Source organism: Drosophila subpulchrella, chromosome 2R (genome assembly GCF_014743375.2).
Source record: "Drosophila subpulchrella strain 33 F10 #4 breed RU33 chromosome 2R, RU_Dsub_v1.1 Primary Assembly, whole genome shotgun sequence".
Taxonomy (NCBI): Eukaryota; Metazoa; Arthropoda; class Insecta; order Diptera; family Drosophilidae; genus Drosophila; species Drosophila subpulchrella.
This window is the reverse complement of record NC_050611.1, coordinates 15,486,835-15,504,688: the sequence shown is the minus strand read 5'-3', so window position 1 is coordinate 15,504,688 and position 17,854 is coordinate 15,486,835. Positions and strand designations below refer to the sequence as shown.

Here is a 17,854-nt window from a genome sequence, read left to right as displayed (position 1 = left end):
GGCATGTGCACAATAACAAGAGCACAACGCTCACATATCTATATCTCCTTGTACATTTTTATTTATAGCAAAGGTTTATTTATGGCTCGGCTGCAGAAAGTACAGATGCAGATTCAGATGCAGCCGCAGCCGCAGCAAATGCAGCAGTAGCCTTCGCCGCGCCAAATGGGGTCAATGAATTCGAAATCAAAGGAGGATGCAAACTGGCCCAGGTGCGGGCCCCGTTCATAAATCAACCAATTAATGTCACTTTATAAGGCAATTGGCCTCGAGCAGAGTGGCCTACTGAGTCTGAATCTGCCCAGAGGCACAGTGCCCTCAAAAAAAAAAGCAGGGAAAGTGATTCCGAAATAGCTGCGGGGGTCAGAAACCACTAGAACTGGGAAATGGGGGGTATCAAGTGGACGAATTAAGTAGCCGACCCGTTGGCCATTATCAAGTATACGCAGCGGTGTCCAGCTGGGAGGAGAGTTCAATCCAGGTCGGGGCAATTAGTGGGTTCAAATCGTTGTGCTAAGGTTGAGGTGAGTCTAATCGAGTCCCTGACCACAACCCTAGACACTAAAACTCAACTCCTGGTAATGTTTTGGCCATTCCCGCGTTATAATTAGCCCCATTGGATATTGTGGCCCTGGCAGAGTCAATAACCGTTTTGGCCATTTATCAAGTATCAATGATCGGCACATTCTGCCTTTTTCCACAAACTAAAAGAGTGAATGGCCGCGGCGTCCAGTAAAAGTGCCAAGAAATTGTGCGCGAAACTGACCTTTGAAGGCTGAGCCAGCCAATAAATGTGTGTAGTCTTAGTGATAAAAAATAATGGCTAATTAGTCTGTCGAGTTATTCTGTGTGATTTGGGTAATTATGGTTGAGATCTGGGCAGAGCAACCGTTTAAGGCGGAAAAGCCAGCAAGGACACGTCGGTTTATGGCATCCAAGGCGAACCAACTTCAAATGCATTCTCGCACACATTTGCCTGCAATCAAAGGAAACCATTCGACCACTCAATGTAAAATCAATAGGAAACAACCGACAATGGGGGGAAAAACTGGAAACATGTTTGCGTTTCAGCCGATGTTTACTTTGAAGGTGGAAGTGGCATGGTGGGGGAGTGCTGGGGGGATTAGACAACCTCCAAACGAGACCTCCCACCACCCACCTACGATTATCCACAAGGCTGCATTCGCAACCAAGTGCGTGCCTGCTAATAATTCGCCAAAGGAGCAAGGTGAACGGGGTAGAATCGGTAGATAAATCGCCAGGTATCGCAGGGACTCTTGCAATTTATGTAGATTTATACCGCCCGATGCCCATACACGCACACCCCGAATTCGAAACTTATGGCGCCAATCGATCTGCGCGCGAAACAATTACACTTTACACCTGATTGAAGGCTGGCCCACTAAATAAAGGAGGATGATGCCCCTTGACTTGGTTCTTTGGAAAATCTCCGTTCCGGACGTCATTCTTTTGGCTTGTTTTGGATGAAAATACAATTTCCTCCCAGTGCGCCACATATATGTATATAGTATATGCCTGGCTGTTGTTGTGTTTTTTTTCTCCCACCAGGAAATGCCTTTGCAACGAACATCTATAATCTATCTGAATCTGTTTGTGAGTCCATATATATGCACTGCTCCAGCATCCCCAATGATTTTCCCTCTCTCTTTATGCATAATGGGCAAAAGTTCGAAGAATGAAATGCTAACTCACTGCCGTTTACAATGAAATCGTTAAATAAACCCCATCAGATAGCTATATCTATATATATATGTGTCTGGGTCTATGACAAGTTCCCGCCCCTTTTGAGCCCCCCCCCCCACTGTTTTGACTGCGGCGGCCTTTGCTTTTATGTTTTTATGATACGATTTGAGCAAGTAAATAAATAAGGCGAAAACAACCTGCGATCTGGCACTGGACCGACGGTTGGACTCTCTCTATAAACTGGGCAACTGGGTCCCTCGCTCTGTTGTGGTAGTTTATTTTGACAGCTGTCATCTGCGAGATGTACGGAATAATAAAGATACCCCCATATTTCGCTGTCAGTTGCAACATTTTAATTATTTACGACAAAATCATTGTGGGTCAGAAACTCATTCACTGAAGCGGCGATTGTGTCGCAATATTCATAGCCATAAGTGGGTGTCTCCAGTCGATAACGGTATACCCGAATTCCGATCTAGGCAGGAATTAATCCATAACCACTATCTAGGACCCAAGCAAAGCGGAGCGGTATACAAATTTATGGCCAAATTGACGTCACTGGTAGTCGATAAATCTCGCATATCGGTTGTTCGATGGATCAAGGCATCAACTTGTTATCTTATCTGTGTACCTATGTATCTATGGGAGGCCTATTGGAGACCCAGCCCCCGGCTGGTCTTTGGCTCATTAGCAAAATCAATCAGGCGGGCGCGTCAGGGATTTTGTGGGATGTCCCTTAACTGAAGGGGATATACATATGCATGTCGCAGCAAGATTTGTGGGATTTACCCAAGCAAATTATAGTTTACCTCCTTGTATCGCTTTGAAAGACTGCGACAGATGCGTTTGTAGAAGGGCGCCATGACTCACTGCTTCACTCGATTTATAGACTTTGAAATGGTATTTAAATGTATATGGTATTGTCTTGTTATTGACTCTTATTTTGTCCTTAAGTCACTGCGTTTACATAGCGAACACTAACAGGTTGGCACTAAACAACACGATCTGTTATAAACGGTACTTGTATCTGATTCTTCGCGATTCCGTTTCTTTAATGGCGATGCTTTGCTTTCGGATTGCTCTCTATAACTGACGAGATCGGCGGCGCGCGCCCCATTTTATTAGCTGTGAAAATCGGCCGAGAGAGGGAGATACTATACGGCGAGAGCAAAAGTGGGAGTGGGTGAGAACAGACAAAGCGGTACGAGCGGAAGACCCCACAAGGGAGCGAATCGAAGCTGGAGAGATGGACAAAGAGAGCTTCCGTTATCTTATGTGCCCCCAGAGATGTGCTAGGAAGACGTTGTCAATAGAACCTGCCCATAAATCAATAGGAACTCATTATCTACATTACAACTGAGAGTTTCTTGGGAAATGGTATTACACATTCAGGTATTACTATCCTTTGTAAGGAACTTATTGCTTTCTACTGATTTTAGTTGTATAAATAGACAGGTAAAAGAAAAAGTGATAATGTGTTGCAGTTTCATAGGAAATCTATGAAATATCTATGACAACTGAGAGTTTCTTGGAAAATGCAATGTAATGTTTAATACACATCCAAGAACTACTATCACTTATAAGAAATTTATTGTATTCAAGTGATTTTATTATAAAAGTAGGCAGTTCAAATAAAGAGGAATGATAAATTTCAATTTCATAAGAAATCTAAGATATCTTTTAAACTTTTAATAAGAAATTTCCTTCCCTGAATGATTAGGTGGAATTTTTAAAATCGACCGAATCACCGACACTAAATTTTGCAATAAATACAGAAAACCATAAGATATAGTGATTGCTAATATTTCATCCCCAACTGTACTCACCTGCTGGACGACGATTGTGGCGCGTGGCTGCTTGCAGACGGCGGCCGCCTCCAGGGGATTGGCGGTCACGTTGATGGGTCCGTTCCCGCTGCCGCCTCCTGGCCCGCTGCGATCCTCCGTCTGGATGTAGAAGTGCTCCTCCTTCTGGTGCCGCTGCTTGCTCTTGAAGGATCTTCGGCGAGCGGAGTCCGTGGGACTGACGGCGGACTCGCTGCACGGACTGGGCATCATGTGATGCAGATTCAACAGGGACCCCGATCCCGAACCCGATCCGGATATGGAGCCGTGCTTGGGCGGGATCTGCTCAAACTTGCTGGCAATGTCCTCGAACTTGTTCAGCTCGGCATAGGAGTGATCGCTGGGCGAGGAGGAGGACTTGGCCTGGGGATAGAAGGCATCCGACTGGGGCACCTGTTTCAAATCGTAGAACACCTTAAACAAATTATTATTAAGGCTAATTTTGACAGAAATAGAGAACTAGGTACTAGTCATGCTAAAATGTTACAGAGTTGCCATGAATTTTTAATGAAATAATGTGACATTTCGTTTCAAGGTTGTTGAATTGCTGAGATTACCAAAAATGGAGTATGTATGGCACAGCTGACAAAAGCAATTAAGCATTTCAACAGTTTAGGGAATACCCTAAGTGCAACAAGGCTGTAAATAGACATTAAAGTTGTTACTTGGCTAACACTAGCTTAAGTTTTACACACTAGTAAGCATAAGCAGGGAAATTGATCACTCCAAGGAACAGGATTTACCTGGGGCACGTACTGCTGGTTCTCCCGGATGGTCGTGTGGATCACCGAGTCCGGCCGTATGCGCTTGGAGTTCTTGCGCGAGGGGGGACGATCCCGCTCCTGGTAGTGCTGCTGCAGTTGCTCCTGGTGGCTCAAGCGCGAGTACTGCTGGAAGATGTCTGCTCCGGACTTCCTCTCGTACACGGAACAGTTCTCCGCCTCCGAATCGCTGCTGTTGCTGGCCGTCGTGGAGCTGGGAGCGAAGCACTCCCGCTGGATGCGCTCGTAGTCGAGGGCCTCGCGATCGAAGGGGAACATGGTGCCGGGCCCAGTGGCCTCCCTTAGGCATCTCTCACTGCTTCCGCTCGAGGAGCTGGAGGAGTACTTCCGCTGCTGGGCGGATGGGGATAGCTGGTGGGGCGGAATGTTCTGGGATTGTCTGGATGGCTTTTGCTTCCCGGAGCTGCCAAAGAAATTCGCCTCCTTCATTGTGGGCGGTGCCGAGCTGACCTTGGCTATGGCCCCCGTGGAGGCGATGGGCGTGGTTCGCCGCTTCTCCCGCTTAGGACTTGCCCGTCGACTGTGAGACGGCGACACGCTGGGCGAGATGTGGTTGGGGTCACGCTCCCGGGGTCGCAGCTTCTTGCTGCGATTGCCAACGCTCTCGCCGCTGCGCTCGTCATCCTCCTCATCGCCCTCGCTGGCGGCCACGCCCCCATTGCCTGCAGCCCCCGGTCCAGGTCCTCCTCCTCCTCCTCCTCCTCCTCCAGTTACAGATCCTGCTGACATGTCCTTTCCCGACTCATTACCATAGCTCTTGAAGGTAAAGTGGCTGGCGGACTTTTCGCTGCTGCGCGCTGACTTGGGTGACTGCGGGGGGTCGAAGGTGAAGTGCTCCCGCCCTCGAGTGGGCGGTGGAGCCGTGCTGGGCTCCCGCTCCCGCCCCCGCCGCTCCTCCCGCTGGCTGCCCGGCGAGTGACCGCCCGTCGGGTGGCGCCGCTGCGAGGAGAGGAGTGGGGTGGTGGAAGAAGGCTCGCCGGTCAGGATGGACAAACAGGACTCCTGGCTCTGCAAGGCAAAAAGGGTAAAGTAATGGAGGATGTAGTAACAGTTTATAGGTTGCACCATAAGGCTAATATATGCACTCAAAGCAATCAATAAATAGTGAAGCTTATTGCTTCTTTCAGGATTCATTTACAAGACTCGCGGCCTTGGAAGCCGAAGAAGAAAATTATGGGAAAACTGTGTAGCAATTAAGGGGTGGTATTATTTTACTAAATCAATGTCCTCATCAAACTGAAATATCAAGCACACTGATAAAAACTGAAATGGAAACAATATATATCAGCATACTTGAAATTTAAAATATAATAAATTTAATTTGAAAATATTTAAACAGAGGTTGATTATATCAGAAATGTTCATATTTACTTGAAATATTTTAGTTTATTACAAAAAAAAATCTTTAAAAAAATCTTTAAATTAACTATAATTGTTAAATTAAATATTTCCACATTTAAAGTAAAAAACACTTCAATAGATAAATATGGAAATTTAATTTGATAGCCTTGAGTTTACTACGTTTTATTATCAGTGTAGGCTTTCAAAATTAAACTCTTTCATTTTCGGTCTTATTTATTATCCCATTAAACAAATTGCTCATTTCTTTTTGAAGCTGTTCTTGACTTTGATTCACGATGATAGCGACTCCCATTTGTTAAAATTGCTAATAATAAATTTAGAAAGATTTATATTTATGGAATTTTAAACAGCACCGAAGAATAAGCTGAATTCCAGGCTTTAAAACGGAACAAAGAACCACTTCAGGTACCCTCGAGTGACTTCAGAGCACAATGCGAAGTAAATAATCACATGATTCAGTGCCGGAAGCGGTTGCTGGCCAAGCGGACTTAATCCGGAATTTAATTCCGTTCCGTACCTCGACGCTGTCCTGGAGATTCATGTCGGGCCTGGGCGGGTACCTCGAACAGCTCGTTAGTTCCAGCTCAGTGGCACCGCGTCCATTGGCACCTCCCACACCGCCCATGTGGCCGCCCATGCCACCCACTCCTCCGAATCCCTCGTGCTCCGAATCGATGTGGACGGCGGTGAGGAGCGGCTCCTCCAGCGAACTGAATAGCGGCTCGCTGGGTCCCGAGTTGTCACCTGAGAAGGGAATGGACAAGTAACCCGCGAAGGAGCGGGCCAGATTGATTAGTTGATTAATTAATGCGGCCCGCGAGGACATCAATCAAACAATCAAATCAGGATGTGTGCTCTTACCCAAGTCCAGGGAGTCGCACGTCTCAGAGGTGTCCGTGTGGGTTACGTTCGTGATGAGGGTGCAGGCCGAGTCCGTGGACGTGTTGATGGTGGTATCCGGAATAGAGGCCGATGAGGTGCCCATTACCACCAGCTGTAAGCGGAGTAGAGCAATTACTTTGGGTCTGTTAATACTTAGTGATTTGAAAAATGATAGATATCCCACATAACAAATAACTAAAAAGCCTTGGTTTAATTCTCTTAAATTAGTTAAGCCATGAATTTCAAGAGGATTGTCCGTGCTTAGACCATCCGACTATAGATTTTAGTCCCTATTTAGCTTTAAACAAAGAAATAAAAGAAGTTTCGAGTAGACTTTGCCATTATTTACCCGATTTAAATTGATTTTTGCTCTAACCGAAAATTGGATTATGCATAAATGTGATTGTGGTTTTATACAAACATTTTTAAACCTAGCAAATGTGGCTGGAAATAATATTTAAAAAAACCATTTCACGTAAAATCCGACGTTCATATATGTATGAGAGCTTAATATATTATATATCTTTATATGGCACATAGACAACGTTGATAAAAAAATGTTAGTAAACGCATCTTTATAAATTTCCTTAAATAAAATTAAGGTCTACAAGAGTCTTTAATCTATAATCCCACAAATGAACCAACTTCCTTAATATAATTACCCATTAAATATGTAGATTACTCCATCTTATCCCCAATATTTACCTTAGGCACTCCACCTGCAGTTGTCATATTGTGCATGGGTCCGCCAACGGAGTTGTGATAGGCACTGGACACGGGATTCAAGGGAAGTCCGTTCAGAGGAGTCGCCGACGTGGTCGAGGCATTGATCTTGTTCTTGATGCTCCGCCCGCTCTTGAAGTACAGCCGCCGGAGAGCTGTGGCCGCCGAAGAGCCGGACGCACTGAATCCATCGTTGTCGGAGCCACTGGAGTTGCTGCCGCCGGAGAAGAGACCGGAACCGTTTAGCTGGGCGGCCGCCCTGGTCGCCGTGGGCGTAGATGGCTTCGACCTGGTCACGTTGTTGGGCAGAGAAGAGGCATTCGATATCCTTCTGGCACCGGGATGCGGTGACTGCGATTGGGATTGAGATTGGGCGGGTGAGGCGGCTCGGGGTGCGGTTGGTGATTTGTCGCTCCTGCCGCCCGAGGTTTGACCCAAAGCCAAGGCCATCATTGCCGCCGATCGGGTGCTCATGTAACCAGCCGGTGGCTTGGACTTTCCGGATATGGAGTTGGAGTTGGAGTTGCTCCTGCTGTTGTTGTTGCTGCTGCTGTTGCTATTGTTGTTGTGGTTACCCTGTGCGGCATGAGCTAGGGATGCCGTCATGGCTGCAGGATACAAAAAGGAAATAGAAAGTCAGTTATGACAAGCCAAAGACAGTTGCGGTTTCCCTTTGGGACCCTTTAATTTAGAGCCTGCGGTTAACCATTGTGGCTGCTCATAATGGGGTTGTAAACTACACAAATACAATATGTTGCTCATCTTTTTAAGACCAAACTACACTTTAAACCAAATGTTGCTTTCTAGAAATATGTTGTAATCTATTTTATTTTAGAACTGTCTTATTATTTAGATTTATCTTATTATATTAGGGGTTATATAAATTTCTAACCGTTCAAATTGTGATTTTAAAAATTTTCTTGTAGTTTATAAAAACAATTTCCTTGTCGCCAAACCATTTGATTTTAAATAAGAATTTTTGGATCCAACTTGTTCCATCGTTCAGCAATAAGGTAATTTAATAGACTGGTTTACTTTTGTAAAGTCTTTGAGTACCCGGAATTATGTAAACCCCTTAGTACTAAGAACTGTATTGCTCTGTCATTTATTTAATTACATTTTTCCCTTCGGTAAACTGAGTTACAATTGCAATTATACCCCATTTTAATTGAAACATAATTCCAAGAATTCAGTGAATGAGAATAAAAATGCGTTAAAAAAAGGCTTATACAAAAATTCTTGGAATACTGGTTGAATATGTATGATTTCCAACCGAACTGTGAGCTTCCGCCCCCTCCAACAGTCGCTGTTGTATCCTAAATCAACAAATAAAATCGATGGACTCTAGCGTGACACGGGCACCTCATTCGCCGGTGGCTCACATGTTGCGCCATTAGGTGACTCAACCCCGAACAGGGGGTAACTGGTCTACGATCCCCAGTGGAGAATGGCGTGTCCCCGGGGACTTTCCCTGGCCGCAAAATGCGGAAAGGGCGAGAGATTTTCGCACGTAAGCAGGGCGAACTTTTCGTGGGAAAACAAAGCACACAATCAAACGGCGCTGAGATAATAATCATCAAATAATCGAATTCCATTCCACAATTAATTGTGCGGACCGGACGACAGAATATCCCGGTCTTCGGTCTGTCTACCCTTCCGCTCCCCCTTCTAATTGTGGTTGTTTATCCAATCGCACTCAACCAGATTCCCTATAAGGTCGCCATCCCCCCCCCCAGCTAAGTCCATTCGAGGGGCGACACTCGGATCGGCGGAGGTCAGGGAACTCGAGGCGCAAAAAGAGGTCGACTCCGACGAAGACTTTGGCCCAGAATTCGCGCAAAGTTTGACAGGGCCGGAAATTATACGGGCAGGGCCATTTGCATGTTTCCATTGTACATTATTTACACAAATGTCGCAAAAACTGTGTCAACTATCAGCCATCAGACCACAAATCTTATCCTACACACAGAAAAAAATGGGTTTCAGCTAGAGGAAATGTTTTTGGGAATTGAAAAAATTCATTTTCTAGGAAACATTTGAAAAATAATTTCAAAATCACAGAATATTATAAAATGTATTATGGTAATAACGTGTAATATTTTTTTTTTGTGTTTTCTTTCAGGTCTTCCATGTTGAAAAAAAAAATATATTCCTAATTTTGCTCGAATAATACTTATACTTTTTGTATGATATAGGGGTTTTAAAACATAAATTATATTCAACATAAATTTAAACTACTGCCAAAAGATCTTGTAGATTAGAGCAACTGAAATCCAAATAAAAAATTTAATACCATTTAACTCTATTGTAAATATTTATAAGAAACGAAAACCATTTTATGTGCTGCGAAAGGCCCCTTAAACCTATATATATTCTTCAAGTTTTCCTAAAGAGCGTCTCATCTTATCTTATAAGTCTTATCTTAACTTATTGCAATAAGAAACATAGGAACTAGGTAATATCAAAACTTTTTTCAATATTCTACTAAAAAACGGCAGTTTTAAAACTCAATTACGTGGTTTCCATGTAAATGTGAAGTATTATATTAATTAAACCTGTACCCACCTCTGACTCCTCGGCTCCTGGACGTTGCTGATCCTGTTGGTGCTCCTGGTGCGGTGGTGCTGTTGCTGGCGGTGCTGCTGGCGACGGTGGCGGAGGGGGACGGCGAGGAGGAGGCGGAGGCGGAAGCGGAGGCGGAGGAGGCTGAGGTGGGCGGTGATGTTATAGGCCCCGCGAGGGCGGGGTGGGGCGTTGGGCTGCTGGTGTCGCGGAAGATGGGGGAGCCGGGGACATAGCGGTCGGGCTGGAAAACAAGGAAATAGTGAAATGGTTTCCATTAATTACAGCTCAAATAAAGACGCATTCCGTGTTTGCCTTTGATAAGAAGGGGTATATTTGTAGGTACTTGTATCGCTCATTGTTTGCCATGTGTCAAACATCAATCGCCGCGTACGACTATCGAACTCCACTCGACGAGTCAGTCAAGTGCCAGCCGTCGAAGCCAACAATTCCGGAATTCAAATTCCGGATTCGGATTCGCGTCTACAGCTGTCAGAGCCTGAATCTCAATAGAAGTCAGAGCCATGAATTCGCCGCTCGGACTGTCAAAATCCGTACTCTTCACAGGACTCTGTGTCGCCTTAATGTCAGCAACCCTCTCGAATGGTATATTCCTAAAGGGGTTCTTCAATCATCCAAACACCCACCTACACCAAATCCTAACCTTACCCACTGAGTGGCACTGAGTGCTCGCTTAGCGGATCGTTTTCCGTTTAACTTAATTAGCTGTTTTATTGCGAAATTGCCATTCTACGTCTCATAACTCAGCGGAAAATTAGCGAGAAAAATCAGGTGAATTTGAAATGTTCTTGGCACTCATTTCCCTCATTTTTCTCGACACGGACATGGATACCCATTTGAATTCACAGAACTGTGCCTTCCGTTCTATTCTTACAATTCGGTTCGGTTCACTTCGTAATGTTTTTGTCGAGTTCAGCTGTCGACGTCACTCGCCTGTGACCGCGTTCAAATTTATTGATTGCCTCACAAAAGATGATACAAATCATTATTCAAAGACCTGCGAGTTCCCAACTGCGAGTTCTTCCAGGCACAGTGGAATGGGAACTGAGGGCACTCAAGCTCAATGGTTATATTTAGAATTGAAGTTTACACTTATGGAAATTACAAAGGACTTCTGTCATGTTTGAGGAGAACCCTATATGCCTTCTAATATGAAATATTTATATATGTGATTATAACAATATGGTTTAAAATAAGAATAATTATTCAATTTATACTACACTATTGAACACAGTGATTTTAAAGAACAGATCTCTCAGATATATATCAATATGCTTGCATTATAATCATTAAATTTAATTATATGACTAATCGCATAATTTCTACAGTACTCTGAATTTAATTTTACATCAAAATCAGATAGTTTCAATATTTTCAGCAAATATTGCTGAATCGTCTGCATTGTAGTTGTTATTTTTACATAATGAGTAATCGTTAAATTCCCATCGATGCCATATATTTAGAGCAAATATCCTATAAAATAATTAGAATTTTTCGCAGATTTGAGCCCATTGTGACTGTTCTACTCGAGATGATACAATGTTCTATCTTTTGAATACCGCGAACCGTATCGAAGCGTGCCAAGAACGATCCCCGCGGTTACACTTTTATGCAGAACTCATAATGCAAAATCACAACAGAAATAGAACCGTGTTCGTGGTAAGAGCTAGGGACTACGATCCCCACCATCTCAATGCCGTTTCTTTTGACGGGTATGTACCATTGTCGAGGGTCGGCCCAAAAGTCTCGTGTCATCAATCCGTTTACACATCTCGGTCTGAAGCAGTGGCCACTAGTGGGGCCATTGACGTCATTGTTATTACACAAAAGGCTGATTCAAATTTAGAATGTGCTCCGCGTATACGCATTCGGATAGATATAGCCGGCGATACATGTCGAGGACGTTGTCGTGCCAGTTGGCAAATAGACAGAAAGTCTGCTGCCAAAATTCTCACTTAAATTCAATTAATTATTGTGTTTTTATAGATGCTAATGTTTGTTGTTATTGCATCCACTGCTGGGGGGTGGCTATTAATAAATTCTAAGAAAAGCACAGCGACAACACGATCATTACGATGATCATCAAAATTAAATTTGAATTCGAAAACAACGAAACGAAAACGAAAGGCAACGTCATGACCTCGTTCAATCCTCTTTTATATATCGTACACTTTACAGCACTCGATTGCTATGCATGCAGCTATTTGGATGGGTACAGTGATACCTCCTGCTTGAACAACGCCAGTGCAGTGCGTGCGATCAACTGCACCAAGAAGTACTGTGTGACGATGCGCCAGGAACTGCTGGTAAGTGTGTGCTATTTTTCCCTATAGGGAAAGCTTATGTTCCTGATGACATCATATAATATGTTCCATATCTTATGCCTAAATACTTTTTTATCTGATGCTCTTTTGGTAACATATCTTAAAAAGACACCATTCAATTAATTCTAAGGTTTGAAGTGCTTAAAATTTAAATATTTCGATGATTTAAGATTAGAGATTCAAAAAATGTAAATGTAAATGTATATGTTCCTGATGACATCATATAATTTATTTCATATTATATTCCTTAACACTTTGCTCTGCTCACATAATATTAGGATCATAAAAATTGTATGATGTGTTTTTTTGGTATTAGCATATCATAAAAATGATACTATGACATTAATTCTAACATTTGAAATTCTAAAAATGTAAATATTTCGATGTTTTAAGATTAGAGATGCAAAAAGTTCTGCCTACTCGGCTGGGAAAAGAGTACAAAAGTACATACACTTTCCGCCCATCAATGTGTGTGGAAATATAGTGGAAGCCGGAAAAACTTCTCCCTGGTCATAAAACGCCGTCGAACGTGCCGCAAATGTTCCTGGGCGTCGGCGGACGAGAATTGCGGAGCGTTTAACTCTTCACGTACGCCGGCAGCCATCTGCAGACACACTCCCAATTTCGAGCTGCCGCAGCGCAGCTGTTGCGGCAACAAAGTAACACATGGAATGCCTGATTTTATGCATCGTCCAACTTTGTTCGGCTAAATGTTGCTACAGCTAAAGTTTTGCCCCTTTCAGAAAATTAGCGACTCTCACGTAAAGGACAGGCTAACAAATAAAAAATGCGAGGAACCATTAAATCGTGCCAGCTCTGTACTCCGACTAATTGAATCCTGAGCTGCACTTTCTGTCGGCCCTCGCGGCGTATGAGTAATGTGAGCGTTGAAGCTGAAAAAAACTTTCCAATTCGCACACCCAGAAAAATGTTGGACTTTTCAGGTCATATATGGCTTAAAATTTCAATTTTATACTGTGTTATTGGGAAATGATTAACCAAATTTTAGGTAGTTTATGCTTTAGTCTTGTATTAGGTGTAGATATTTTCAGTTATATAAAATTGTTCCGTTCCTTATTTGAAATGCCATATAAAAACGTTTCCTTTTTATATTTCATCGATAGTATTTTAGCACTTATATTAGGATCTACCCAAAATACAGTGAAACCCGCAGTTACATTTTAATTATTTCTCATCGATTTTGACTAACAATTTCTAAAAATTTAAATAACTGACGACTAGACATTTCGTTAAGCCCTTGATTCTTCTTGATTTCAAACAAAAGAGAATTATTCTCAGAGGGTTAAGTCTTCTTTCTGCGTAGCAATCAAGTGCAGACGCTTGATGAAGCTCCACTCCTTGATTATTTCCACAGTATTGACGCAGCTCGTCTGGCTTTAATTTTCACCAGTAAGCGGCTCAAATCAAAAGAGCCGGGAAACGAAAGGGAAAGCGGGCGTAAAATAAGCACAAGAACCGAGTGCATAAAAAATCCATTACCATAATTTAATGGAAAGCCAGAAGGGCGTGTAAAGAGCACACATAGTATTTGGGGGGAGGACACCCATCGACTCCACATAGGCGGGATGCCAAACCCAATCCCATGGAATGCTTAGGCCAGCTTACACCCCCACAAAGTTAACTTTGTCGCCTACTTTAAAGCCCCCATTCCGCTTTCGGTTCTTATATAACCAGATGAGGTTTCGAAATTTGCAAGTGCCTCATTAGACGGGCCGAATTCGCTGATTGAATTTCGGTGGATCAAAGAAGTCGTGCTCCGAAACTTATGTTAGATGTTAGTCGCATTTCGCATTGCCATTTGCCAGCGAACTGCAATGCAATTAAAACTTTGTCCAACTCTCTATCCATATCCCTATACATCCACTCCGTGTGTCCCTAGTGTGAACTTTGTTTACGCATTAGCTTTGGGGTCATAGATTGCTTCGGTGCCGCTTCAGAGCAGCCCCAACTGCAATCCCCCCTTTTGGGAACTTGGGACTCGGGGCATTAATTACTTTGCCCGCTGAAACGAGGGCAAATGCAAATTCGATTCGCAGATTCGCAGATACGATATGCGAAATGCAAATAAGCCCTCGTGGCCAAGTGTGATGATTGGTGGCGGGGAGGCGAGTGCGAGTGTCATTAATCAGTCACACAGATATTTGTAATGTGGATTCCCATTTCCATTCCCATTTCAGCGCAACTCGAGCAAGGTAATGTCCTTCCTGCGCGACTGCCAGGACGAGCCGGTGGTAAGTGAAACCAGTAATATTTACATAGAAAATCATGTTATATTTGCTTTTCATATAATAAAAATGTATATTTCAAACCATAAATATGCATAGATATTAGAAATTCATATCATATTTTGATTGGCTTTTATGAAAATAAACAGATTAGAACTTTATTGTATTTTATACTGCAGATGCTGTACGGAAACAGGCCAGATGAAACATTTCGCACTTACTACACATCCTGCCAGCAGAACCGCTGCAATGGACACAATGGTCGGGTTAAGAACTCAACCAATGGAGCTGGGGGCAGTGGCATCCATAATGCCATAGTTCCAGGAAAAAATAATGGCCAAGGGATGTCTCTTACTCCCTGGTCACTCTTCGTTTTTCTTATCCCGGCACTTTGGCAATTAGCTTAGGCAAATAAAAATGGTATTAGAATATGATAGCTTGGAATACCGTGCCATATTGAGCACTTTGCAGGGGGGGAATAAAAAAAAATCCTGAAAACAGATGGTAAGGGAGCAATAAATCCCTATTATACACACTTAGAAAAGAGGCATATAGTACGTTTATGCTATGAATTTCATGCAATTTTGAATATCAGCAGAGGTGTCCTATTTTATTAAAAATTATATAGAGCTCTATAGAATTGAGTGGGCTGTGCCTTAGAATTGAATGCTTTAAGGCTAAGTTCATAGTCAACTTTCGTGTATTATCGAGTTCATTAAACGGTGTTTATGCACACACGATTTTGCTCAATTAATAAAATAATTTTCTTACAGTATAGCATAAGCACAGTAATAGTAAAGGATATTATATTCATACTTTTGAAACATATGAATGCTTGGAATATGTTTTTATAAAATGTATATAAGGTGATTCCAAATTTAGAAAATAGTAAACGTACTTACTTAGTAATGCAAACAAGAGTCCGAATTTCGTTATAAGTAGAACTGAAAGTTTTAAAATATTGTGTAATTACACCTACTTCCCTTTTTCTCTTGGTGTAACTCCCTAAGTGGACTTCTTTTTATATAGTTCCAACATCAAACCGCCCTAATTAAACCCTTTTATGATATAGTCAAAGGTTACTGCCGGATAACTTTCAAACGAAAAGCCCTACCGATACCAAATTACATGGCTATTAAGCCGGGGCACACTAGCTAATTGCTGCGGTTTGAACGTAGTTGCAGGCGTTGACAATCCTTTGCGTGTCTCTGATCGAGGATGCAGGATACGTAAAGTTCGCCATGCAAACCACACACGTAATTGCAGCGACCGCCAGGCTTTTAGGCCAACATCATTGGATCAAAGGTCGCCGACACTTCCGGCATGTCCACGCGCTCAAGAGCGACTATGAATTCCAGCTAATGGCACTCTATGGGGACGCTAATTGCGTGTATCTAATGGATACGCTGACATCTTTACGCAATGAAACATGAAAAACTCAAGTGCAAATTGCTCGGAGCAAATGTAATTCGCCGCCCGAAGGTTGAGCCAAAAATGCAGGCCAGTTAGAGATGTGTCTCACAGCCTCCCGATTCTGATATAAATTGGATAAGCAATCAGCTCTACTGTTTGCTTTGCCTCATTCGAGTTGCAGCGTATAAATCTGATAACTTTGCGAGTCCTTGACTTTATGTGTACACATTTGAATTTGTGTTTGCCGAGCTTCGCGCATTAAAGTTGCCACATGTAACGTTCGACACGCTCTCGGCGATGGAGCCGGCACTTTTGGCCAATACCAACACGACGACGACAGAGCAAACAACAAACAAACAAACAGGCAAACAACGGGGGCAACAACAAGGACAACGGCCCAGTTTACCGCCCCCACTGACATGACAAGTGCTCCGGGCCGCCCCCTCCGCGTTTCCTGTTCAACTTCATTCCGGTCAGACGTAAAAAATCGAAACTCAATCCCAAAATGGCAGATCGGCGCACATGTCCCCTGGAAAATTGGACAGGACACGGCTTTCATACACATGTTCCACTAAAGAACCCAACAAAATAATGCAATTTTGATATTACAAAAGTTTGACGGTGACAATAATAAAATGGAACCGCAGGTCGGAAATTCGGGGAAATGGAAATGGAGTGTTCCCCTGTTCTACCAACCAAAAGTTTGATTAAAAAATTTTTAACAATAAAAAACGTATTTTATTTTCATTTGTAAGTTCTGGAAAATGAAAATGGTGTGTTATAGGTTGTTATATTAAAATGTAAATTTTTCATTCTTGGAAATGGTATATTCTCATACTCTAGCAACCAAGAGATCGTTTTAAATACTTTCAATATTTAAAAGTCGATTTTTAAACTAATATTGATGATATGTTCTGGAAAATGAAAATGGTGTGTTATAGGTTGTTATATTAAAATGTCAATTTTTCATTCTTGGAAATGGTATATTCTCATACTCTAGCAACCAAGAGATCGTTTTAAATACTTTCAATATTTAAAAGTCGATTTTTAAACTAATATTGATGATATGATGATATTTAACCTTTATCACATAAACCTAGCAATCTTAAGTAAATTCTTGTTACACTTATCATCTTTGAGAAAAATATAAAAAAAAATCCCCAAAGTGAAATACAAGCAAAAAAGACGAAACTTCATCTAATATGTAAGAGAAGCACCACTTTCAAGAAAGTTTGCCCCATCAAAATGTTTATAAATTATATGAAGCAAGTATATGAATAAAGTAAAACCAAAATGTTTATTAAATAAACACCCATGCAACCAATTCTTAAAACATGAAAGATAAATAAACTTTTTTCATTAAAAGATGACAAATTCCTGGGCCCCAAAAACTTGGAGCATTCCCTAATTAAAACATTTTCAATCACGTGAAGTTGTACAAACAATTGTGTTTTCATTTTTAAATTAAGACAGCAGGAGGAATGCAAACATAAAGGTGGCCAGCCGACCAAAGAAAATGAGGGTACTTAAAAAATTCCACAGGAAGTAATTTTTACTCGACAAATATTGACTTGATCCCAATAACAAGACAGCGCCGTGAAATAAGTTGAAAGCATTCCTGCTCCAGTGTTTGAGGTGCTCGCATCGCGGTGAAATGTGGGTGTCGAAAATGGTCGGTGCTTCAGATGCTCACTTGACAGTGGCCACCGCAGCGGACCATAAACAATGGGGACTCTCGAAATGGGCAGCCGTTGCGGTTCACTTTTCCTCGTTCTTATTTGCAGTTATCCAGACCCCACGGAGATCTGGGAAATTTCACGTTTTCCTTTTGCACATAGAGAAAAAAATAAAGTCAAATAAAAAGTTATGTAATTTACTCTTGAACTTTATTTCAAACATATTTTATTTTTATAGAGATCCAATGTCTTGTTTTTACAATTCGTAATAGTAATATTATGTTAGAAACATTTTTCTACTTGTATATCGAAAAA

General features: G+C 42.2%; 2 protein-coding genes across 6 annotated transcripts in view; one reads left to right on the top strand and one right to left on the bottom strand.

The window, feature by feature from the left end:
- The window catches only part of LOC119549876 (RNA polymerase II elongation factor Ell), a 41,366-nt gene that overhangs the window by 12,223 nt on the left and 11,289 nt on the right, over positions 1–17,854 (bottom strand). For 2 of the 5 annotated variants that reach the window (XM_037858177.1, XM_037858179.1), the window contains exons 2-7: positions 9,863–10,103; positions 7,280–7,905; positions 6,554–6,686; positions 6,210–6,436; positions 4,292–5,338; positions 3,531–3,962 (exon numbers count right to left, since the gene is read on the bottom strand). In XM_037858177.1, the coding sequence (XP_037714105.1) occupies positions 3,531–3,962; positions 4,292–5,338; positions 6,210–6,436; positions 6,554–6,686; positions 7,280–7,905; positions 9,863–10,103 (2,706 nt within the window). Of the gene's footprint in view, positions 1–2,513; positions 2,774–3,530; positions 3,963–4,291; positions 5,339–6,209; positions 6,437–6,553; positions 6,687–7,279; positions 7,906–9,862; positions 10,104–17,854 lie in introns of those variants that run through there. The other 3 variants (XM_037858178.1, XM_037858180.1, XM_037858181.1) reach the window with 3 other exon arrangements.
- LOC119549878 lies at positions 10,308–14,976 on the top strand. The gene is made up of 4 exons (XM_037858183.1): positions 10,308–10,465; positions 12,059–12,186; positions 14,403–14,456; positions 14,630–14,976. Exons 1-4 carry the CDS (start codon positions 10,384–10,386, stop codon positions 14,855–14,857), a joined length of 492 nt encoding a protein of 163 aa, XP_037714111.1. The 5' UTR covers positions 10,308–10,383; the 3' UTR covers positions 14,858–14,976.